The following is a 24,115-nucleotide window of genomic DNA, read 5'->3' as shown; positions in this document are numbered from 1 at the left end:
TCTGCTCTCAGCTCGGTCTGCCTTCTTTTCACAATTTTTTGGGAGTGTAATCATTATCCCTCTTCAAAACTGACAACCTCAGAGCAATTAGAAACAAGCCCAACCAACTCCCCTTTCTCCACACTAAGCAGAGGTGAATCCTTTTGCCTCTCAAGTCTCATAGGCATTCATACTGAGTACAGCAGAAGTGCTCCGAATTTCTCAATTCAGCAAACACTCCATGGACACACTGAGTGCAGAAAAAACTATCACTGCAACTTCCATTTGTGATCCACATATTTTTGGCTTTGAGTCCACAGGTGCTGACAAAGCACCTCCCTATTAGAATTTACTTCATGTGAAACATTTTGAAAAGAAAACCTTTCCCTACATGACCTCATTTTCCTATCGCTATGGGGACAAGACCGCTTCCTGGAGAGAAAAAGTGCAGAAGCCCTCAAGGCAAACTCGACGTCAAGAAATGTAGCTCACATCATTGGGGCTAACTGAAAGTTTTCCACACTGAAATCTCTGTCTTTAACTTTTGTACTCCTTGGACAGGTTCTTGTGGCAAAAGGCAGCAGATGCCCAACAGCAGCTCCATCAGCGAGTTCCTCCTGCTGGTGTTGGCAGACATGCGGCAGCTGCAGCTCCTGCACTTCTGGCTCTTGCTGGGCATCTACCTGGCTGCCCTCCTGGACAACGGCCTCATCAGCAAAGCCGTAGCCTGCCACCACCGCCTGCACACCCTCATGTACTTCTTCCTCCTCAACCTCGCGCTCCTTGACCTGGGCTGCATCTCCACCACTCTCCCCAAAGCCATGGCCAATGCCCTCTTGGACACCAGGCACATCTCTTACACAGGATGTGCTGCACAGGTCTTTTGCTTTTTCTTCTTCATCTCTGCCGAGTATTGCATTCTCACCATCATGGCCTATGACCGCTATGTTGTCATCTGCAAGCCCCTGCACTACAGGACCTTGATGGACAGCAGAGCTTGTGCCACCATGGCAGCAGCTGCCTGGGGCACTGGGGCTCTCTTTGCTCTGCTGCACACTGCCAATACATTTTCCCTGCCTCTCTGCCATGGCAATGTTGTGGATCAGTTCTTCTGTGAAATCCCCCAGATCCTCAAGCTCTCCTGCTCAGATGCCTACCTCAGGGAAGTTGTGCTTATTGTGGTTGGTATCCTTGTATTTTTTGGGTGCTTTGTATTCATTGTGCTGTCCTATGTGCAGATCTTTAGGGCCGTGCTGAGGATGCCCTCTGAGCAGAGACGGCACAAAGCCTTCTCCACGTGCCTCCCTCACATGGCCGTGGTCTCCCTGTTTCTCAGCACTGGCATGGTTGCCTATTTGAAGCCACCCTCCATTTCCTCCCCATCCCTGGACCTGGTGTTTTCATTTCTGTACTTGGTGGTGCCTCCAGCAGTGAACCCCCTCATCTACAGCATGAGGAACCAGGAGCTCAAATATGCTCCATGCTGCTTGGACAACTTGGCGCCCCACAGTGGGTCCAATGATTATGTGCCACCTTCATAGATACCATGGATGCACTGAATCCAATAATGCCTCTTGAACAGGATGTTTTCTTACATGCTTTTTCACGAATGAGAACACCAATATGTGCTAGTTTAGAAAGCTTTGTACACTTGCAGGCCTGAGCTCTTGTTTGGATCACAGGGATGCAGAGTAATGGCTTCCACAACTGGACTGTAGCACAAATCTTCATGATAGATTGGAAAGGAGACAAAGATGAGCAACTGCCCTCTGTGGGACCGCACTGAACTCTTCCTTGGGATGGCAGAGCAGCCAGCTCAGAGCAAATGGCAATGTCAAAGAGAGGAGACCAACAGTGTCTGTTCCTGGCTTCCTGATCAGGAAGAGCAAGTGGAAGGTGCCCTCTACATGCAGATGAGAGCCTCATGTTGTCAGGCCCTTGTCCCCTTTGAGGGCCTTTTTCACTGCAGTATCTGCTGCAGGGACGGCACAGCAGGGCATACAAGATCCAGGATATCCCTGGAGAGCACAGCTGACAGTTTCTTCACCAAACCTTAGAGGAACCAAAGAGGAGAGGTGCTCTGCTGCATCTCATACTCACTGGCAAAGAAGGGCTGGTGGAGAATGTGAATGTGAAAGAGGACCTGGTATGCAGGTCCATGGTGGAGCTGTGGAGTCTGAAGGGAGGGCAAAAGTCAACCTCACACCTTTGGGTTCAGGAGAGCACACCTTGGCTTCTTCAAGTGTCTGTGGTGTACGGTACAGAAAGAAAGCATATATAGGAATTGGAAACAAGAAGTGGTCAGCTGGGAGCAATGCAGAGTGTTTGTCCTAGTGCTGCATGTGAGCTTCTAAAACAAGGTCTGAGAATGTGAGAAGACCTCAGTACCACAGTGTGACTCAGTGGAAACGCTGAGAGCTGTCATGGACAATTCTCAGCAGGGAAATCCTGGGGAGCGCCAGGCTCTGTTCAAAACACAGATGGATTTTCTTTTATTTTTTGAAGCTGTAAGTCTGAAAGATCTTCATGTCAATAAAACTGTAGCAATTGAATTGAATTGAATGGATTGAAGACCATGATGGAAGTCAGTGAAAATGAGTTAACACACCTCTCAAGTTCTGAAATACTCATGAGTTGAAAATTCAAGTCTTTTAGGGGATTTTGTGTCTTTTCTATCTTATTCCAGAAAGAACTTTGCAGAACTGTGTTAGCAGGACACAGATGCCTTCAGGTACAGGGGCACAGACAGTGGTGCCAGTGCCAATGCCCTGTGACCAATGCCCAGCGTCCACCGCTGCTCTACCCTGCTGCGTATTTGATGTTCCTCATCCTCCAGGTGTCTCCAGCTCTCCTCAATCAATGACCATGGTTCAGGGCAAGTTTTCAGCAGGCCATCTAGACACATGCTCTTCCCACTGCTCTACACATTTTTTCTTCCCTTGCTCTGTGTTCACTCAGATACCTCCCAATTATCTGCCTGATCTGTGAACTTCAGGGAGATTATTGGAACTTTCTCCATCTCTGCAAAGTCTGATGGACTCTTTGATCAACTCCTGAACTGTGATTCTATCTATGCCTTCCTATCTCTGCCTAACATATTTCTTGTACAAATATTCCCAGTGAAAGACAAACCTCATTAAGTGTGGCTTGGACAAGGCATGCAGTTGATTACATTGTTCTACTGTTCGTTGAATTGCATCATGTTTACAACTGTTTGTTGGACAAAAAAAAAAAAAAAAAAAAAAAAAAGAGAGAGAGAGATCTTTCATTTCCCATGTGCAGCTGGTTCTCTGAGGAAAGCCAGTGGGAGTTGGTGCAAATGAGGTACAACACTGAGAATGTGACTGCAGAGGAGAAGTGTGATGAGAGGAAAAGTGATGCAAGTCCCATGGGGCCAATGTGAGAAGAAATGGGTTGGGGTAGCTGCAGAGGACATTTGTCCATACAGTGTCAGGGCAAAGCTCATTAGGGGACATCCTGGATCAATATCATTTACAAAGTGCTGCTTTAACTTCTTGTTTAAACCCAACTATAAATAAATAAATAATTACTCTTCATAAATGCCCGTCATTCTCTTCCAATTTTAGCTCTCTCCAGATACCTCTCCAGTTTGGTGTACAAGTTCTGAACACCTGAAGGAGATGACACGAAGGCAGAAGGCACAGGAGGGCTCTTCAGGTTGTAATGGGCCCCACGGGGCATTTGCTGCTGAGTCCATCAACCCCCACTGCACAGAGAAGATTGCATGAAGTGCTCAAGAAGACCAAGTCAGAAGGAACAGTGAAGTTTCTTGCAGTATTAATGGGCCCCACTGAGGGCCATTGACAAGCAAGCTTCCCCAGGGACTTGTTAGAGCCGATAATTGGAAGCCGTGATTGCAGGCAGACCAAGGTACTGGGACGGTGGCTGTGGTGGTGAGAAAAGCCTCCTTTGTCTTGTGAAGCAGAAAGGCCAAGCCCTGATCCCCAGAGCCTCGGCAGGGAGATCGTGTCCCTCCTGCTGGCTCAGGGCCCTTCCTGGGGCAGTGGGATGGAGGTTTGTCTGATGTCAAATGAAAGACCAGGGGACAGCAGCTGCCAGACTCTGCATGGGGTGCAAGGATGCCGTGAGGTCCAAGTCCCATGTGGGCAGTGTCTCTCATCCCAGGATGTGGGATGTGAGAAGGGCCCAGTCTGGACAAGCAGTCAGTCACAATGAAACTTTGAACTTCATACTTCTCAGTTCTAGTGCCCTGCTTTAGATAGTCTCCCATAGTTGTATGTCCTTTATGTTCTATATGTTCTTTATGTTCTGCAATGCCCAGCAATGCACCCATTGCTCCAGGTGAAGGTGCAGCAATGCAGAGCAGAGCGGGACAATCCCTTCCCTCACCCAGCTGGTGATGCCATGCTCAATGCACCCAGAGGACAGCTGGCCTTCCTGGCTGCCTGGGCACACTGCTGACTCATGTTTGATTTGATGTTGACCAGGACCCCCAATCCCTTTCAGTGGGTCTGCTCTGCAGTGTCCCACTCCCCAGTCGGTGTGTATGCCCACAGTTGCCCCTACCCAGGTGCAGAATCAGGCACTATTTCTTCTTATACTTCATTTGTGGTTGGTGCTTAACTAGTTCTCTAACTTGTCCACATCTCTCTGAAAGTCTTCTCCAACCTCTGTGAGGGCAACACCTTCTCCAAATTTGGTATCATCAGCAAACTTGCACAAAACATCTTCTAGTCCTATATGCAAGTCATTCACAAAAAATTAAAGAGATGTGGCTCTAAAATGGAGTCCTAGGGAACCCTGCTAGTGATCATCATCCAGCCTGATGGAACCCCATTTACTTTAATCCTTTGGTCCAACCCATTCGCTAATGGCTCACCCATGAAATCCAGAAGGATAGTGTGAGAAATAGTGTCAAACTATTCTCTCTATACTCTATTGAAATCCTCAAGGATAACCTCAACTGGCTTCGCTTGGTTGACTCAATGGGTGATGCTGTCATAAAGGGACATTAAGTTAAACAGGACCCTCCTTTCATGGACTTGTGTTGGCTGAGACCAGTGACAGAATTGTCCTTCAGGTGTTTTTTTTCAGTAACTCTCAGCACCGTTTTCTCCATATGTTTACCAGCCTTTGAAGTGAGACTGACAGTTCTGTAATTGCCGATGTCCTCTTACTTCCTCGTGTTTAAAATAAGGACAACGTTTACCAACTTTCTGTCAACTGGGAACTGGCATGACCGTAGACTTCTTCTGATGCCATTCACATGAGAGCCCAGAGCAAACAGCTAAGGTGTCATCAGTGAAAGACTGTAGATGTGTCATAGCTTTGTAATGCCTTGAACTCCAGTTTGCCACAGATGGAGCAGAGAGGAAGATCTGGCTCTTGTCTTGTGAGCTCATCCATTTGGTCAGCAGAATGACACGACATGCTCCATGGAGACAGGTGCAAAAGGCACAGTGGGTGCCCTAAGCACAGGGCTTTGGTGGCATTTAGGATGGCCAAGAATACCTCCCTTCTGGCCCTCAGCTGATGCTCAGGAAGGAGGTGTCTGTCTCACAGATTTTCCACCACAGTTCACAAGCACGAGCACACAGCTAGGATCACCCCAGGCACCTTGGTCATCCCCGAGTGTGTGTGTGTGAGCAGTGCAGTCCCTGTTGAATAAAGAGCAAGGATTCAGATGAGGGGCTCACACACAGACACCTCACTGTGCACATCTGAACTCAGCTAAGAGGACTTCCAGCTCCCATGGTTCTGTGAGGAACTGATCCCATTTCAGTTCCAGGGTTTCCATTTGAGGATGAGATACCTAAACCTAGAGTTAGGGTGGGATGGCCTGATAGAATCAGAACAACAGAAAATGGCTTTAAATTGAAAAAAGGGAGACTGAGGTTAGTTTTAAGAAAGATTTTTTTTTTACACACAGGCACTGGAAAATGTTATAGAAAGTGTCTGTGGATGACCATGCTTGGAGGCATTCAAGGTCAGAATGAATGGGATGCTGGACTGACTGATCTGGTGTTTGGCAATGCTGCCCATGGCTGGGGGATTAGAACTAGGTGATCTTCAAAGTCCCCTCCAATCAAAGCCTTTCTATCATTCTGTAATGTTATGACTGCACTTACAGGTCATGATCTGATGTTTCCAGATTTGCCATTTTTTTCTCTCATGGTCAAATTTCTTTTAGTAGGAACAATCATGCTTCTGAAATCAAGTGGATGTGTTGATTAATTGAGCTGACTTTGAAGTACGTTCTGTAGCTATGACCCTACTGCCTTGCAGGAGCTCTCAGTTCAGGAGGGCCATGGATACCTCCAGGGAGAGAAGGAAATCACATCCTCTGCTGCTGAGCTGTGCTGGGCTCCTGGGACACAGGGAGCTTATAGAAGTGGGCAGCACTGCAGAGAGAGCTGTGCCCAGGAGAAGCTCTTGTGCAGCACACAGCAGAGCTGCGGGCATGATCTGAAGGTGATTGGGAGAGAAGGAAGAGAGATCACAGGATGTGAACAGCATGAGAAGGCTGTGAGCTCACTGGAGGAGCATTGCTGATGGCCTTTGACGTGGTAAGTTGCTGCAGACAATGCATCTGCTTTTCCTGGAGGGATGAATAAATCTGGGACATCCCATTGCAAAACAGGCTGCATACAGTCTGTGCCTCTTCATCAAGGAAAAACTTCTGCTCCAGCTGAGGGTTTCCATGCTGCAGCATCAGAGCACAGCCCTGAGGGCTGCGTGTCCCAGGATGTCCTGCAGAGCAGGTCTCTGCTGTGCCCCAGGGGCTGTGTGCCGGGGCAGGGACTCTGCCGCCTGCCAGGCTCAGCACTCAGCACTCAGCACTCAGCACTCAGCACTCAGCACTCAGCACTCAGCCTGCCCAGGGAGCTGCCCAGGGAGCTGCAGAGAGACGTGTGGGGGGAAGGAGCCCCCCAGCAGGGCATGGCAGGGCAGGACATGTGCCTTCTGCTGCCACAGCTGCTGCCTGGAGCATGGGCCAAACTGCACCAAAGGACACTTCTGTGGAGACATTCCATGCTTCCATTTTCAGATAAGAATTTGCATAGTCTGTGCTTTTACTTTCTTCCTAAAGGAAGGTGAAAATTATTTTGAATTAATTTCTGTGATGTGGAATCATTACATGGAGAGAACATCAAACCTGCATGAAACCTCAGAAATTGCCCATACCCACTCCTCTGCCTGCAGGCAGCACCAAAATCCCTTCTGTTGGCCCCATCAGTGTGTGTCTGACCTGCTCTGTGCTACCTGCAGACAGGGAGATGCTGCTGAACAGTGCCCTGCTGCCAGGAGGGGTCTGAAGGGCACAGCTGAGTGCACAGGATCTGTGATGGGGTCTATGGGTGATACCAAGAAGGAGATGTGGGAAGCAGCTACTGCCTGGGAGAACTGCAGGCTGCAGATACAGGGGCAGAGACAGGCAGGGAACTTGTGACAGAAAGGTTGGATATGGGCTTCTCCCCATCTGTCCCTCCAGTACAGATGCCTTCCTGTGAGCAAGCCCCTTTCCTCCTTCCCCCCAGAGCTGGGCTGAGAGAGAGCAGTTGGACATTGGCCCTCTGCACAGCCCAGGCTCTTCTCCGGAGCAACCTGTGTGTGCAGCCATCCTCCAGCTGAGCAAGGGGCAGCACGGGGCAGGTAGGAACAAGCCTGATGGACAGAGCAGCTTGACTCTTCTCTAAGTGACAGTGAGGGGGTTTTACCTCTGTGCACTGACTTATGCTTACACCTGGAAAGCAAACATGAAGATACTTACAATTTCACAATGCATTTTGGGGGGAATCCAAATCCAAAAATAGAAAATTTTCTTTCCTCTCATCTTCTTGAGAGCAAGGTGTGAAGTTGACTTTAATCAGTGGGAGACTGCATGCAGCAAAGCTTGTGAAATCCTATTACTCATACAGGATCTGAAAAAACAGACTATACTGCAAATTGATTTGAAGTCAGGCTATCTCCTACCAAAGAGACAAAATGTGTAGAAGTTTGATTCAGTGCTGCTCTCATGAGCATCCTTCTCTCCCTTGCCTAGTATGACAGCATGAGCACTGTGATTCTGATAGTATGGACCCATCTCTGAAGGATGGAAAAGAAGGATGAGATGAATCCCATCGCCTTCCCTTACCCAGGCAGGTGGACAGTGTTCCAATATCGTGTCTCACTGTGTTAAGCAGAGAATATCCCCAAAGAGCCACTGGACAGAATCTGAATAATTCAAAGCAGGAATCCAAGTGCAGAAATTTCGCCATTTCAAATCTAGGAGACACTGCTGGAAACTTCCATGTCCCCAAAGGATGAGAGCAGGACTGACTGCTCTGAAGTCTTTTTTACCATCAACATCTTATCCTTCTTTCACAGAACCACATCCCCAGAAGTACCAGATGCCCAACAGCAGCTCCATCAGCGAGTTCCTCCTGCTGGGGTTGGCAGACACGCGGCAGCTGCAGCTCCTGCACTTCTGGCTCTTGCTGGGCATCTACCTGGCTGCCCTCCTGGGCAACGGCCTCATCAGCACAGCCGTAGCCTGCCACCACCGCCTGCACACCCCCATGGACTTCTTCCTCCTCAACCTCGCCCTCCTCGACCTGGGCTGCATCTCCACCACTCTCCACAAAGCCATGGCCAATGCCCTCTGGGGCACCAGGCACATCTCCTACTCAGAATGTGCTGCACAGGTCTTTTTCTTTTTCTTTTTGTTTTCAGCAGAGTATTGCATTCTCACCATCATGTTCTATGACTGCTACGTTGCCATCTGCAAGCCCCTGCACTACGGGACCTTGATGGACAGCAGAGCTTGTGCCACCATGGCAGCAGCTGCCTGGGGCACTGGGGTCCTTAATTCCCTGCTGCACACTGCCAACACATTTTCCCTGCCTCTCTGCCAAGGCAATGCTGTGGATCAGTTCTTCTGTGAAATCCTCCAGATCCTCAAGCTCTCATGCTCACATTCCTACCTCAAAGAAATTTGGCTTCTTCTGGTCAGTGCGTCTTTAGTCCTTGGATGTTTTGTTTTCATTGTTGTATACTATGTTCAGATCTTCAGGGCTGTGCAGAGGATGCCCTCTGAGCAGGGACGGCACAAAGCCTTCTCCACGTGCCTCCCTCACCTGGCCGTGGTCTCCCTGTTTGTCAGCACTGACTTTCTGGCCTACCTGAAGCCCCCCTCCATCTCCTCCCCATCCCTGGACCTGGTGTTTTCATTTCTGTACTTGGTGGTGCCTCCAGCAGTGAACCCCCTTATCTACAGCATGAGGAACCAGGAGCTCAAGGATGCAGTGAGGAAAATGATGTCATGGTCACATTTCAGCAGGGATAAAGTTCACATCTGTCTCAACAAGTGACTCAGTCTGTACAATAACAAACTTATGTTTCTTACTGATTATAATTTTTATTTACGTTTATCACTTCATTTTTCTTTGCTGTTCATATATATGTGTGTGTGTGTAATTATCATTAGTGGTTATCATGGTCCTACGCATATGTTTGGTTCCTTCCACTTGTACTGAGGCATCACCTTGCTCTCTTTCTCCTGGAGCCCATAGGAACTCTGGCTCAGTGCTGACTTTATCTCAGCCTCCGTGTTCCATCCCTGTATCTGCAGGCAAATGAGATGCCAGCAGGCACCGTGGAGCTGATATAGGCTTGATTAGCAAATGGGATCAATTGCCGATTGAAGAATATATTACTTTTGCGAAAGGAATCAGTGTGTGCTCGTTCTTAAACTTCTCGGTTTAGCTTTGATTGGTGTTTGAACAGCCCTGTTTTTATTAATGATCCTGTTTCACAGAAGCTCTGAAATCATTTTTTTGCCGCTGCTGGGTGCTGACTGTGGCAAAACAAGCAATGAAAGTCTGACAAACTGGGTGAAAAGAGCTAAAAGGTGAGCCAGGGTGCACAGTGATGAAGAGGAAGATGAAATAAAGGGGAGGAAGTAGGTGTTATGAGGAGGACATGCAGTGTCAGGGGCTGTGCTGGGGGCCCATCTCTGTACTACTGCACGCATGCTGCCCCACACAGTGCCTGCACTGAGCTGCCAGGGGCTGCCTGTGGGGCGGTGGGGCCGGGCTGTCCTGCAGAGGGGAAGGCACACGGAGCCTCATGCTGCAGGGCTGGGACTCCAAAATCAGCCTGGAACTCAGCGCCCAGCTGTGCTGTGCTCACCTTGCCTGGCTCCCAGGTGCCCCCTGTGCTGCTCTGTCACTGCCCCTCCTCAACAGGACGGGGGAGAAAACACATCTCTGCAATTCCTGGGTTGAGGCACAAAGTGTTTTATTCTTTCTTTGCTTAAAACCCAAAGACAACAAATTGTGTGTGTTAATGGCTACATATCAATGCAGGTTTTTTTCTTTTTTTTTTTTCTTTTCTTTTTTTTTCTGCACACTTTGGATCAGCTATTGAATTCAGCGTCCCTTTCACGTTAATATATTATTTGAAACTGCACCTAACCCACAACACGTTACTGTTATTTGTTGCTGTTATTCTATATAATTTAAATGATTTCCAACACAGAAATCTGCTCACTGTTAGGGTTTCACATCCTCTTCTTCCTTACCTATTTACTCTAATCAAAGTGATATGCCATGTTTCTATTTAATCTTTATTGTCTCATGTCCTGACTTTTTTTCTCCCTAATATTTAGAAATAACTCCCTAAATTACCCCTGTGTACAAGTTGTTATTTCTGTTCTTGCTGTCAGACCCAGTCTGTTGTGTCACTGCAGCTCTGGTAATGATTCCTTTGCTGAACTCCAGACCATTCCAATAACAGCTCTCTGGGTACTGAAGGGAAGGTTGCTATGTTACAGAAACACACTTATCTACCAGGTGCCACTTGTAAGCAAAGAATCAATCTAATAAACAGTTTCTTTGTGTGTGCCGTAAAAAGATGTGTTTTACTATAACACAGCCTTAGTTCTAGGATCTACAATGCTTTCTTTAGCTCAATATTACAAGGATCTAAATGAGAAATCAGTATTTTCCCCAAAGTTCATTACATGTCATGTTTCCTTATGGTCAGAATGATAATGTGGATGCTTTGACAGTACATCAGTTACACAGACCAGTACAAAAATCTCCCTGGCCTTTTGGAAGTCCTTTGGCATGGTCCCACATCACATCCATATCTCTGTGGAGAGATGTGTGGGATGGATTTGAAGGGCAGACTGTTCATTGGATAAGAAATTGGTTGGAAGGTTGCAGCCAAAGGACTGTGGTAAATGGCTCTCTGGGAAATCGGCTCCACCAGGTGGAGGCCGATCACAAGTTATGTCCACAGGGGTCAGCCTTGGGACCAGAGCTGTTCAACGTCTATCAGTGGCATGGATGATGAGACAGAGAGCACCCTCAGCAAGTGTGCTGATGTCACCAAGCTGTGTGGTGCAGTTGGCATGACAGAATGAAGGGGTGCCATCCAGAGGGACCTGGCCAGGCTTGAAAAGTGGGCCCAAAGAAACAGCATGAGGTTCAACAAGATCAAATGCCAGTTTTTGCACTTGTGTCGGGACAAACCCAGGTATGAGGGAAGAACTGCCTGGGAGCAGCCCTGTGGGGAAGGACTTAGAGGACCTGGTAGACGAAAACCTTAACAGGAGCCAGCAGGGGGTGCTTGCAGCCTGAGAGGCCAACTGTACCCAGGTCTGTAACAACAGACAGGTGGTCATCAGAGCAAGGAAGGGCACTGTCCTTTTCCACTCAGCCCTCAGAAGGCCCCATCTGGAGTATGACATAAATCTTTTGGAGAGGGTCCAAAGGAAAGCCATGAGGGTGATCAGAGGGCTGGAGGACCTCTCCTGGAAAGACAGGCTGAGGGAGATGGGAGAAGAAACAGCCTGGAGGAGAAAACAATGCAGCCTTCCAGTACTCACAGAGAGCTGAGAAAGAAGAGGGAAATCAACTTTTAACATGGGCAGATATTGATATCACAAGGTACAAATATTTTAAATTATAAGAGTTGAGTTTTAGATTAGAGACTGGGAGGATCTTTTCAGTGAGAGGGTGGTGAGGTCCTGGCTGTTGTGATTTTGTGATTTTTTTTTATGTCAGTATTTCACATCAAACGTGTGAGTAAAACACACACACAAAAGAAGTGTGAATAAACCCGGAGTAATGTGTGAGAGAACTTGGAGTAAAGAGTGAGGTGGGCATTTCAAGGATCCCTGTATTACATTTGTGATACTGTTGTGTGGGGAGATGCAGCAGAAGTCATCTTCACAAAAGGAGAGCGAATAATCCAAATTCTTCTGCAAGCTGGTTTTGCTATTAAGCGAGGCAAAGTGAATGGACCTGCCCAGGAGATTCAGTTCCTAGGTATAAAGTGGCAAGATGGGAGTCATCACATTCCAGCAGATGTGATTGACAAAATCACTGCTATGTCTCCACCCACTAGCAAGAGAGAGACACAGTCTTTTCTGGGTGTAGTGGGCTTTTGGAGACTGCATATTCCAAACTACAGCAGTCCCTTCATCAGGTGACGCGGATGAAAAATGACTTCACATTTCAAAGGCAGCAGGCTTTTGAACAGATTAAACAGGACATAGCCCATGCCATGGCCCTAGGGCCAGTATGGTTGGGACAGGATGTAAAGAACATCCTCTACACTGCTGCTGGAGAGAAAGGTCCCACTTGGAGTTTATGGTAAAGAGCCTCAGGAGAGACCCGAGGATGATGCCTGGGATTCTGGAGGCGAGTGTAAAGGGGGTCCAAAGAGTGCTACACTCCAACTGAGAAGGAGATCTTAGCTGCATATGAGGGGGTTTGGGCTGCTTCTGAAGTAGTCGGCACTGAAATGCAGCTCCTTCTGGCACCTCGACTGCCAGTGCTGAACTGGATGTTTAAACGAAAGGTTCCCTCCACCCATCATGCAACTGATGATACTTGGAGTAAGTGGGTTGCACTGATTACACAACGAACGTGGTTGGGGAACCACAGCCGATTTGCAACTCCTGGTTAGATAACAGTGAAACTGACACTCAGTGTCCAGACACAGGCATCAGTTTTAATGTGAATCTGTGCACCACAATTATCTGTAAGGTACTGGCACTTCTACAGTTATTTCCATGTGCAGCTACATCTTGTGATGTTATAAGAAATCAAAGTAAGCCTAGTGTTATTTAACAACTTTGTGAGAGGAAGAGAAAGAAAAGAGAGAGAGAGAGTTGGGGGAGAGAGGGAGAGGGGAACAGAGAAAGAGATCACAGGTCTGGGTTCCAGCTTTGATCCAGCCAACAGAGGTGGGGGGTCCTTGGCTTGCGAGCATGTTTGTCTGATAGTTTTGAAGCATGAAAGTCTCCAAAAAGGACCTCAAGGATCTCTCTGGCATCCTTCAGTGGCTCCTAGGTTTACAGGTGTGCCATCCAGGGCTGTTAGTGAGCTGGCAATAAACAAGTCTATCAAAAACAAGTTTGCAGAACTTGTCAGAACTTCATACAGCACAATGGGAACGTTTGGACAGAGCAAGGCTGTCTCATTTTTCACAGGACTCCCTCCTCCCCCAAGTCTGCAGCCTTCAGTCTGTTGACATGGCAATGCAATTCCAAGCCTTTGAGACAACTCCAGGTACACTGCAAGCAAAGTGTTTTCTATTGATCTGCTACACAACACAGGACGTGAGGGCTGACACAAGTGCAAGGAGAAAGGGGAACAGCGTGCAAAGGTGGTGCAAAGAGAGCAGCACTGAAAAGAGCACGTCCTGCTGCTGCCCATGGCCGTGGCTCCAGGGAAGCAGCAGCACAACTCCAAGGCAGCAGAGAGGGAGCGCCCAGCAGGCGGTGAGGGGCAGCCCCACAGACACCAGGGCTGCTGTAATGTGTGGCATTGGGCTCTTGGTTCCTGCAGCCCTCCTGTGTGCAGGGCTGCTCTCTGAGATACAGATGATAATCTAATTTTTATTTTTATTTTTTTTAAATCTTCTCAAACAGCCTAGTGCTTGAAGAACAGTAAAGATTTCAGAAGTAAGAAAAAAAATGAAGATGGGAAATATTGGTTAATAATATTATTTATGTGGAGTAAAAACTATTGTAAGAATTAAAATCTAAACAAGGAATAAAAACTGAATTATTACATGATGCCATTCCCAGCTTTTCTCAAGTTTGTGGAAATCATGTGAAGATGAAGAGATATAATTAATGCTGAAAAAACATATATATAAATAGTTTCCTGAGGGCATCCTTGTGCTCCTTGTTCCTCATGCTGTAGATGAGGGGATTCAGCGTTGGAGGCACAACCGAGTACAGAAATGACACCACCAGGTCCAGGGATGGGGAGGAAAGTGATGGGGGCTTCAGGTTGGCAGATATACCAGTGCTGAGAAACAGGGAGACCAGGGCCAGGTGAGGGAAGCACGTGGAGAAGGCTTTGTGTTATCCCTGCTCAGAAGGCATCCTCAGCACGGCCCTGAAGATCTGCACGTAGGAGAAAAGGATGAAAACAAAACATCCAAATCCTAAAGAAGCACTGACCAGAAGAAGCCAAATTTCTCTGAGGTAGAAGACTGAGCAGGAGAGCTTGAGGATCTGGGCAATTTCACAGAACAACTGATTGATGGCATTGCCTTGGCAGAGAGGCAGTGAAAATGTATTGGCAGTGTGCAGCAGGGAATAGAGAACCCCAGAGCCCCTGGCAGCTGCTGCCATGGTGGCACAAGCTCTGCTGTCCATCAAGGTCCCGTAGTGCAGGGGCTTGCAGATGGCAACGTAGCGGTCATAGGACATGATGGTGAGAATGCAATACTCTGCCGATATCAGAAAGACAAACAGAAAGGTCTGGGCAACACATCCTGCACAGGAGATGTGCCTGGTGTCCAAGAGGGCATTGGCCATGGCTTTGGGGAGAGTGGTGGAGATGCAGCCCAGGTCGAGGAGGGCGAGGTTGAGGAGGAAGAAGTCCATGGGGGTGTGCAGGCGGTGGTGGCAGGCTACACGGCTGTGCTGATGAGGCCGTTGCCCAGGAGGGCAGCCAGGTAGATGCCCAGCAAGAGCCAGAAGTGCAGGAGCTGCAGCTGCCGTGTGTCTGCCAACGCCAGCAGGAGGAATTCACTGATGGAGCTGCTGTTGGGCATCTGCAGTTCCAGGGCATGGAGTCCTGTTCAGAGTGCAGAAGATAATGTCGAGTCAAGACCATTTGCACAAACACTCTTCCCACTACTATATAGAAGTTTTTCTATGTGTATGGATAATGTTCATTTAACTCCATTACGGGAGTTTATTTTAATGAGCTTCACGGTACCTTAATAATTAGAAGCTTATGGGGCTCTTATTTCCTCTCATTCTCTGATCATATCTCAGCTGCCTGGATATTTTACTCTTACAAGCAGTTTCCATGTCTCACATCTTTACCTGTCTGCACGCAGAGTGCCCATCTCAAGTTCTGTGCAAAGTTCTCTTAAAGAAAGCTGCCTGTTTACAGACAAAGTGCATTGTTCCTGTCTGCAGAGAATTATGGTAATTTCAGCTGGTACTGTCATTTGGGAGAAGAGAAACTGAAAGCACTTGAGGAGATGATTCATATAACAGCAGAATGAGAAATGTACAATTCAGGATTCCTCAGTGTTCATATTCCACAGCTCCTTTCAGATTTCTGTCTAAAACACTTCCCCTTTCCTATGTATAGAAAATGGAAAATCCCTGCCTTATCTCTCCTCTTGCAAAGTGCCTTTGGAAACAGCCTACAGTGCAGTGTAGCTGTGATCCCCCTGCCCCAGGCAGCAGCTGTGGCAGCAGAAGGCCCTTGCCCTGCCCTGCCCTGCCGGGGGGCTCCTTCCCCCCACACGTCTCCCCGCAGCGCCGTGGGCTCCCCAGGCAGGCTGAGTGCTGAGTGCTGAGTGCTGAGTGCTGAGCCTGGCAGGCGGCAGAGTCCCTGCCCCGGCACACAGCCCCTGGGGCACAGCAGGGACCTGCTCTGCAGGACAGCCCTGGGCACACGGCTGCAGCACCGGCTGCACAGCCAGCAGCCGTCCTGGGACACGCAGCCCTCAGGGCTGTGCTGATGCTGCAGCACCAAAGCCCTCAGTTGGAGCAGAAGATTTTCCTTGATAAAGAAGCATGGAGTGTATGCAGACTGATCTGCAATGGGATGTCCCAGATTTATTCATCCCTCCAGGAAAAGCAGATGCATTGTCTGCAGCAACTTACCACGTCAAAGGCCGTCAGCAATGCTCCTCCAGTGAGCTCACAGCCTTCTCACACTGTTCACATCCTGTGATCTCCCTTCTCTCCTCTTCCACTCACCCTCAGATCATGCCCGCAGCTCTGCTGTGTGCTGCACAAGAGCTTCTCCTGGGCACAGCTCTCTCTGCAGTGTTGCCCACTTCTATAAGCTCCCTGTGTCCCAGGAGCCCAGCACAGCTCAGCAGCAGAGGATGTGATTTCCTTCTCTCCCTGGAGGTATCCATGGCCCTCCTGAACTGAGAGCTCCTGCAAGGCAGTAGGGTCATAGCTACAGAACGTACTTCAAAGTCAGCTCAATTAATCAACACATCCACTTGATTTCAGAAGCATGATTGTTCCTACTAAAAGAAATTTGACCATGAGAGAAAAAAATGGCAAATCTGGAAACATCAGATCATGACCTGTAAGTGCAGTCATAACATTACAGAATGATAGAAAGGCTTTGATTGGAGGGGACTTTGAAGATCACCTAGTTCTAATCCCCCAGCCATGGGCAGCATTGCCAAACACCAGATCAATCAGTCCAGCATCCCATTCATTCTGACCTTGAATGCCTCCAAGCATGGTCATCCACAGACACTTTCTATAACATTTTCCAGTGCCTGTGTGTAAAAAAACATCTTTCTTAAAACTAACCTCAGTCTCCCTTTTTTCAATTTAAAGCCATTTTCCGTTGTTCTGATTCTATCAGGCCATCCCACCCTAACTCTAGGTTTAGGCATCTCATCCTCAAATGGAAACCCTGGAACTGAAATGGGATCAGTTCCTCACAGAACCATGGGAGCTGGAAGTCCTCTTAGCTGAGTTCAGATGTGCACAGTGAGGTGTCTGTGTGTGAGCCCCTCATCTGAATCCTTGCTCTTTATTCAACAGGGACTGCACTGCTCACACACACACACTCGGGGATGACCAAGGTGCCTGGGGTGATCCTAGCTGTGTGCTCGTGCTTGTAAACTGCGGCAGAAAATCTGTGAGACAGACAGCTCCTTCCTGAGCATCAGCTGAGGGCCAGAAGGGAGGTATTCTTGGCCATCCTAAATGCCACCACAGCCCTGTGCTTGGGGCACCCACTGTGCCTTTTGCACCTGTCTCCATGGAGCATGTCGTGTCATTCTGCTGACCAAATGGATGAGCTAAAACAGAAGAGCCAGATCTTCCTCTCAGCTCCATCTGTGGCATATTCTGGTGTTCCCAGATGACAGGAAACTGGCAAACATAGTTCCAGTTTTTAACAAGAGCAAGAAAGAGGACATAGGCAAGTACAGAGCTGTCAGTCTCACTTCAGTATAATTCTGGAAAAAATGATACTGGGAGTTACTGAGAAACTCCTGAAGGACAACTCTGTCATTGGTCACAGCCAACACAAGTTCACTAGAGGAAGGTCTTATTAAAATTGATATCCTTTTATGACAAGATGGCACATCTAATTGACCAAAGGAAGCCAGTTGAGGTTACCCTTGAGGATTTCACCGTAGTTTTTGATACTGTTACTTAGATAATTCTTCTGGACAAATTTTCCTGCACAGGGCTTGACAGAAACTTTATGTGATGACGGGTTGGGCACAAAGGGTTACATTAAATAAGGTTCCATCAGGCTGGTGGATGGCCACAAGCAGGGTTCCCCAAGGCTCCATTTGAGGGCCACTTCTCTTCAAAGTTTCTGTTAAGGACTTGCATGCAGGACTAGAAGATGCTTTGAGTACATTTGCTGATGACACCAAATTCGGTGGAAATGTTTCCTCCATTGAGGGTAGAGAAGACTTACAGAGAGCTGTGCTGAAGTTAGAGAAATGGGTAAGCACAAAATGCACATGAATTATAACAAGAACAAGTGCCTGATTCTGCACCTGGGTAGGGGCAACCCTGAACATAGTCACTGACTGGGGAATGAGGTACAGGAGAGCAGTCCCACTGAAAGGGATTGGGGGTCCTGGTCAAAATCAAATCAAACATGAGTCAGCAGTGTGCCCAGGCAGCCAGGAAGGCCAGCTGTCCTCTGGGGTGCATTGAGCATGGCATTGCCAGCTGGGTGAGGAAAGGGATCGTACTGCTCTGCTCTGTGCTGCTGCAGCCTCACCTGGAGCACAGGGAGCACTGCTGGGCATTGCAGAACAAAGAGGACATAAAACTACAGGAGACTGTCCAAAGGAGGGCACCAGAACTGAGAGATCTGAAGTTCATTGGGATTGATTGTTTATTCAGACTGGGCCCATCTCACATCCCACATCCTGGGATGAGACACACTGCCCACATGGGACTTGGGCCTCACAGCATCCTTGCACCCCATGCAGTCTGGGAGCTGCTGCTCCTGGTCTTTCATTTGACATCAGACAAACCTCCATCCCACTGCCCCAGGTAGGGCCCTGAGACAGCATGAGGGACATGATCTCCCTGCCAAGGCTCTGGGGATCAGGGTTTGGCCTTTCTGCTTCAGAAGACAAAGGAGGCTTTGCTCAGCATCACAGCCACCATCCCAGTGCCTTGGTCTGCCTGCGGTCATGGCTTCCAATTATCGGCTCTAACAAGTCCCTGGGGAAGCTTGCTTGTCAATGGTCCTCAGTGGGACCCATTAACACTCCAAGAAACTTCACTGTTCCTTCTGACTTTGTCTTCTTGAGCACTTCATGCAATCTTCTCTGTGCAGTGGGGGTTGATGGACTCAGCAGCAAATGCCCCCTGGGGCCCATTTCAACCTGAAGAGCCCTCCTGTGCCTTGTGCCTTCCTGTCATCTTCTTCAGGTGTTCAGAACTTGTGCAGCAAACTGGAGAGGTATCTGGAGAGAGCTAAAAAAGGAAGAGACTGATGGGCATTTACAAAGTCCAGTTGTTCATTTCTATACAAATAGGTTTAAACAAGAATTTAAAGTAGCACTTAGCAACTGATATTGACCCCGGATGTCCCCTAATGGGCTTTGCTCTGTCATGTGTGGAGAAATGTTTTCCTTAACTTCCCCACCCCATTTCTACACACATGGGAAGTGCAGCACTTGCAACTCTTTTCCTCCCACATAGAATGATGTCATTCTATGACAAGGTGACCCGCTTAGTGGATGAAGGTAAGGCTGCTGATGTGCTCTACCTGGACTTCAGGAAAGCCTTTGCACTGTCCCCCACAACATTCTCATGGAGAAGCTGGCTGCCCACTGTTTGCATGGGCGCACGCTCTGCTGGTGAAACACTGGCTGGATGGCTAGGCCCAGAGTTGTGGTCAGTGGACAGTCGGCTGAATGTGAGCCAGCAGTGTGCCTGGGTGGGCAAGAAGGCCAATGGCATCCTGGCTTGGATCAGGAATGCAGTGGTGAGCAGGACCAGGGAAGTGATCCTCCCCCTGCACTCGGCATTGGTGAGGCCTCACCTTGAGTGCTGCGTTCAGCTGTGGGCACCTCAGTACAGAAAGGACATGGAGGTGCTGGAGCAGGTCCAAAGAAGGGCAGCAAGGCTGGGGAAGGGCTTGGAGAATATGGCCTACGAGGAGAGACTGAAGGAACTGGGGCTGTTCAGTCTGGGGAAAAGGAGGCTGAGGGCAGACCTTATTGCTCTCTCCAGTATCCGAAAGGTGCTTCCAGGAGAGTGGGGCTGGTCTCTTCTCACTGCTGACAGGACGAGGGGAAAAGGCCTCAAGTTGCACCAGGGGAGGTTTAGGCTGGATATCAGGAAACACTTTACAGAAAAGATTGTGAAGCACTGGAATAGGCTCCCAGAGAGGTGGTTGAGTCACCATCCCTGGATGTGTTTAAAAACACTTTGGATGTGGTTCTCAGGGACGTGATTTAGCTGAGGGGTGTTAGAGTTAGGGTAGGATGGTTAGGTTGTGGTTGGAGTCGATGATCTTGAAGGTCTTTTCCAGCCTGAGTGATTCTGTGATGCTATGGAAGGGGCCCCCTTCCCTGCTCACCCTTCAAACTGTCACCGCCCAGCAGCTCTGCAGCCAGCAGTGCGCTCCCAGCCACCTCCACAGCCACATGCCTCCTGCGGGCCCACGAGGCTCTGAGGCAGAGCTGCTGCACCCCTGTGCATGCACACGCACGTGTATCCACACACCTGCACACAGCCCGTGTGCAAACGCACGCGCGTGTGCAAGGACACCTGTAATGAAGGCATGGGGGCACAGCTGCAGCCCCATCCTGAGATGCGGGTTGCTGCTGAATTCCTCGTTTGCACGCTGTGGGGTTAACCCGGAGCCGCAGTCTGAGGGACACTCCTCGTGTGCTCTGCAGATGGAAGATGTGCCAGGAGCCAAGACAAGACTTTCACAGACAGCGCAGGGGTGGCGTTCCTGGGCCAGGCGGGGACATGCAGAGCAGCGCCCACTGCCCTGGGATCTGCAGCACTGCACAAGGGCTCAGGGTGCAGCACTGCGGCACAGCTCACTGAGGACGCCGGGTTCAGCACCAGAGCCCCAGGTGGGTTATGGGGGGCCTGGGACAGTGATGGGGGTCCTGTCAGAAACTCTGGGGGGCTGTGAGATATCAGGGGGAACCTGGAATGGGTATGGGAGGTCCGAGGGAGGAAATATGGGGGTTGAAAGGGATCCCAGTGGGAGATATGGGGTGCTGCTGGGGACTGTGGAGGGTCTGTGAGATCTGAGGGGGATCTTGGAGGTGGTAAGAGAGGTCAGAGGGGAGAAATATGGGGGTTGCAAGGGAGCCCAGTGGGAGACACGGGGTGCTGCTGGAGACTGTGGGGATCTGTGAGGTCCCGGGTTGGCTGTGGGGGAGGTGTATCAGGTCTGAGAGGTCACTGAGGAACTATGGGGCTCTGTGGGGGGTTGTGGCAGACATGGGGTGGGTATGACAACACAGCCTGCGCTCGAGCAGGCAAGATGTGGGCTGCAGGTGGAACACTGGTGTATGGGGTAGTATGGAGAGATAGGGGGAACTGGGGGATGTGGGGAGCATTTTGGGGTAAAAAGGGGGGGTGTAGGGTGATGTTGGAGTGCATTTATTTCTTCCTGAGAGTGGACTGGTGGTCCCCGTGGCCCAAAGGTGGGGCCCTGAGCCATAACCCCACATAAGCCATAACCCAAGATGACCACATAATCCTGTATGTGCGAGACCCCATGGCTGCACGTGACCCACAGCCCTGTATGAACCATACCCACACATCACACTGTGACTCCCTGGCACTGCCTGCCCCCATCACACTGCAGCCCCATGACATGTGGCCCCAGAATGCTGGGATCCTTGCCTCCACCTCACCTTGACTATATAACCCCATGTGGCCCATAACTCCATGTCACCCTACATGACCCATCCCATATGACCCCATCACTGTGATCCATAACCCCATCTGACCCCATAACACTGAGCCACCCCATAACCCCACATAAACCTACAGCTCTTTGACCCTGCACAACCCCTATGTGACCCACGACCCCGTGTCCTCACCCCATGTGGCCATTGAACCAGCTGTGTATGAGGAAAAGGCATCTCCTCCTCGGGGTGGGGCTGCCCCAGAGCTGCCCAAAGAAGACATGGGGTGACCTGCAGCTGTTCGCCACAGTATGGAGAGCTGCGAACTGGACAAAGGGGCCACAAGGACAGGAATGCTTCTGGAGGGAAATACCTGTCACAAGGGTTGGTGGGTTGGTAGCTTCTGTTCCTCTAAGTGGACAAGAACAGAACAAACTGATCCCACTGAGACTGGGGAAGGGACTGGACCTGCAGTGCTGCGTGGCAATGAGGGAGACTTGAACCAGGAATGGAGCTGGGATGGACTGAAGCAAATCAACTCCTTCACAAGACAGCGTGAGAAGAAATCCAAGTCAGCTGCAGAACAAACAGCAGAACTCCTTACAAAAAAGGTATCCCAGACTGGGGCTGTTGGAGCAGGAATGGACAAAGAACTCTGATGGCAGCGCAGCACGAGGAGGAAGGAATGCATGGTGGTGCAGAAGGAGAAGGGTGGAGAACATCAGCGGTGGGATTCCCCTTTTGCACGGGCACCCACCACTATGGGACTCTGCAACAAGAAGCTGCATCCTGCCGTGGTCAGCATGGCTGTGTGTGTCACCTGTGTGCTGCTGGAAATCATCTGAGCAATAAGAAATGAGCTTTGCTGCTGCACCAAGAACTGTGCCTAATGGAACATCAGATGAGAGCGTTTCTTGCACATCCCAAAGGCACTTGGGGGGATCTGCTGGGATGTGGGGAAGCCATACGGGGTTGTGGGGCAGTTAAAGGACGCCTATGGGAGCGCTATAGGGGCACTCCGGGGCAGCTAAGGGGCAGAGCCACACCTAGGAGCTGTGGTGGAACTGCTGCTGGCCAGGGCCGTGGGCAATGATGGGGCTGTTCTGGGGCTGCTCTAGGATGGCTCTGGAGCTGCTATGGGACACACACACAACTCAGTGGGGCTGATGTTCCCCCACACGCAGTGGTGGTGAATCTGCTCCCATCATGGGACTTCCCCCATAGCCCCCCACTGCCCTTTTGACCCCCATCTTGCCCCCCAAGATGTGGGCAAGATAAGGGTCAGGAGCAGATAGAGACTGCTGTTCTACACCAGCCCCACAGCCACCCTCCAGTACCCCCTGAACAACCTAAGAACTGACCCATCACTGTCCACAGCCTCATATGGGCTGAGGGTGCTCACAGGGCTATGAGTGATGTGGAGCCTTGGGGTCACACCGAGTTCTATGGGGTTATGGGGTCATGTGGGGTTATGAATCAGGGCTCCACCTTTGGGCCACAGGGAATCCCAATCCCCTCTCAGGAAGAAATCAATACATGCACTCCAACACGGCCCAACATCCCCCATTCTGACCCCAGACCCCTCCCCACATGCCCCCAGACCCGCTACGTCCCCATGCCACCCCATGTCCCTGCACCCACAAGTCCCACCTTTACCTCACACGTTGCCTTCTCCTGTGCAGCACTCCTATATCCCCATATCCTCCCATGTCCCTGTGCCCCCATATCCCCAGTGCCCCACACGCCACTTTTACTCACATCTGTACCCTACCCCTTCTCCAGCTCCAAATTCCTCTACTGCACACTGACCCAGTATCGTGTGGTTGTATGGGATATAGGGAGACATGGGGGTGAGGAGGGGCCCCAGGTGGGCTGTGCAGGTCCTGGAATAGTGACAGGGGTTCTGTTAGGGACTGTGGGTGTCTGTGAGATCCCAGGGGGGTCCTGGAGGTGGCAAGTGAGATCTGAGGGAGAAATAAGGGGGTTTGGTAAGAGTCCAGTAAGGGACATGGGGTGCTGTTGAGGACTATGGAGGTTTGTGATGTTTCCAGACAGCTATGGGGGAGGAGTACCAGGTCTGAGGAGGTTCAGCAGGGGCTATGGGGCTCTGTGGGGGGCTGTGGAGTGCCTACAGGGATCTTGCCAGGGAAATACTGAGGGAGTTATTGGCACGCTGAGGGAATTATGGGTGGGTTGTCACGGGAAAGGAAAGGGCAAGCATGGGGAAAACAAGGGGCAGCCAGTAGGATGGAAGGGAAACTTACAGGAATGCAAAGGGGAATTCGGGCTGAGGCAAGGGAACAGCTAGGGGAAGAACAGGGGAACGTCCCAGGAACTGAGTTCTTCTTTCAAATCCACATCTTCTGCTTCCCAACTTAGCTGCAAGGCTGCCAGAGGAGCTGCAGTACCGCTGCCCGCCTCCTGCCTGTGTCAGAAAGAGCTGCACGTTAGCAGGGTGTAGCTGCCATTAAAAAGCCAACTCCATAATTGCAGTCACAAAACCATCACCTTCAGTATCTGGTACAGGCAGACGACCATGGCCTTGCACAGGAACCATTCCTACACAGCAAGGGAAGTCCTTCACTGCCTTAGGATGTGAGTAACACGGAGGAAGGGCCCCAAAGCCTTCTAAACATGCTATCAAGCCACTGACTGTGGAAGCTAAACACACCTTCTACTTCAAGAATAAGCAAGACAAACCAATGCACCTTGCTGCTGGAGAGGGCTGTGCTGCATCTCCTGCTGCCATCCTTGGGCTGTCATCGCGCCGCCCATCCACAGTGCACTT

The 24,115-nt window shown here is 49.9% G+C and overlaps 2 protein-coding genes across 2 annotated transcripts in view; both read left to right on the top strand.

Moving 5' to 3' along the window:
* The first annotated feature begins 563 nt into the window (after positions 1–563).
* Positions 564–24,115, top strand: part of LOC149916501 (olfactory receptor 14C36-like) — a 53,120-nt gene continuing 29,568 nt past the window's right edge. The window contains exon 1 of the mRNA XM_090147779.1: positions 564–1,157. Within this exon, the coding sequence (XP_090003905.1) occupies positions 564–1,157 (594 nt within the window). The remainder of the gene's footprint in view (positions 1,158–24,115) is intronic.
* LOC149916505 (olfactory receptor 14J1-like) lies at positions 6,513–9,314 on the top strand. The gene is made up of 3 exons (XM_090147769.1): positions 6,513–6,527; positions 7,500–7,614; positions 8,677–9,314. The coding sequence occupies exons 1-3, from the start codon at positions 6,513–6,515 to the stop codon at positions 9,312–9,314; spliced, it is 768 nt and encodes a 255-aa protein (XP_090003895.1).

Source organism: Phasianus colchicus, chromosome 10, assembly GCF_987193195.1.
Source record: "Phasianus colchicus chromosome 10, bPhaCol1.hap1.1, whole genome shotgun sequence".
Lineage (NCBI taxonomy): Eukaryota > Metazoa > Chordata > Aves > Galliformes > Phasianidae > Phasianus > Phasianus colchicus.
The sequence above is the reverse complement of the archived record's forward strand: the minus strand, read 5'-3'. Positions and strand labels throughout refer to the sequence as shown.

Bases quoted from the DNA above. Each gene is read 5' to 3' on its own strand.
- LOC149916505 (XM_090147769.1), top strand. The intron at 7,615-8,676 runs GTAGGAACAAGC...TTTTGTTTTCAG, and splicing joins CAAGGGGCAGCACGGGGCAG to CAGAGTATTGCATTCTCACC.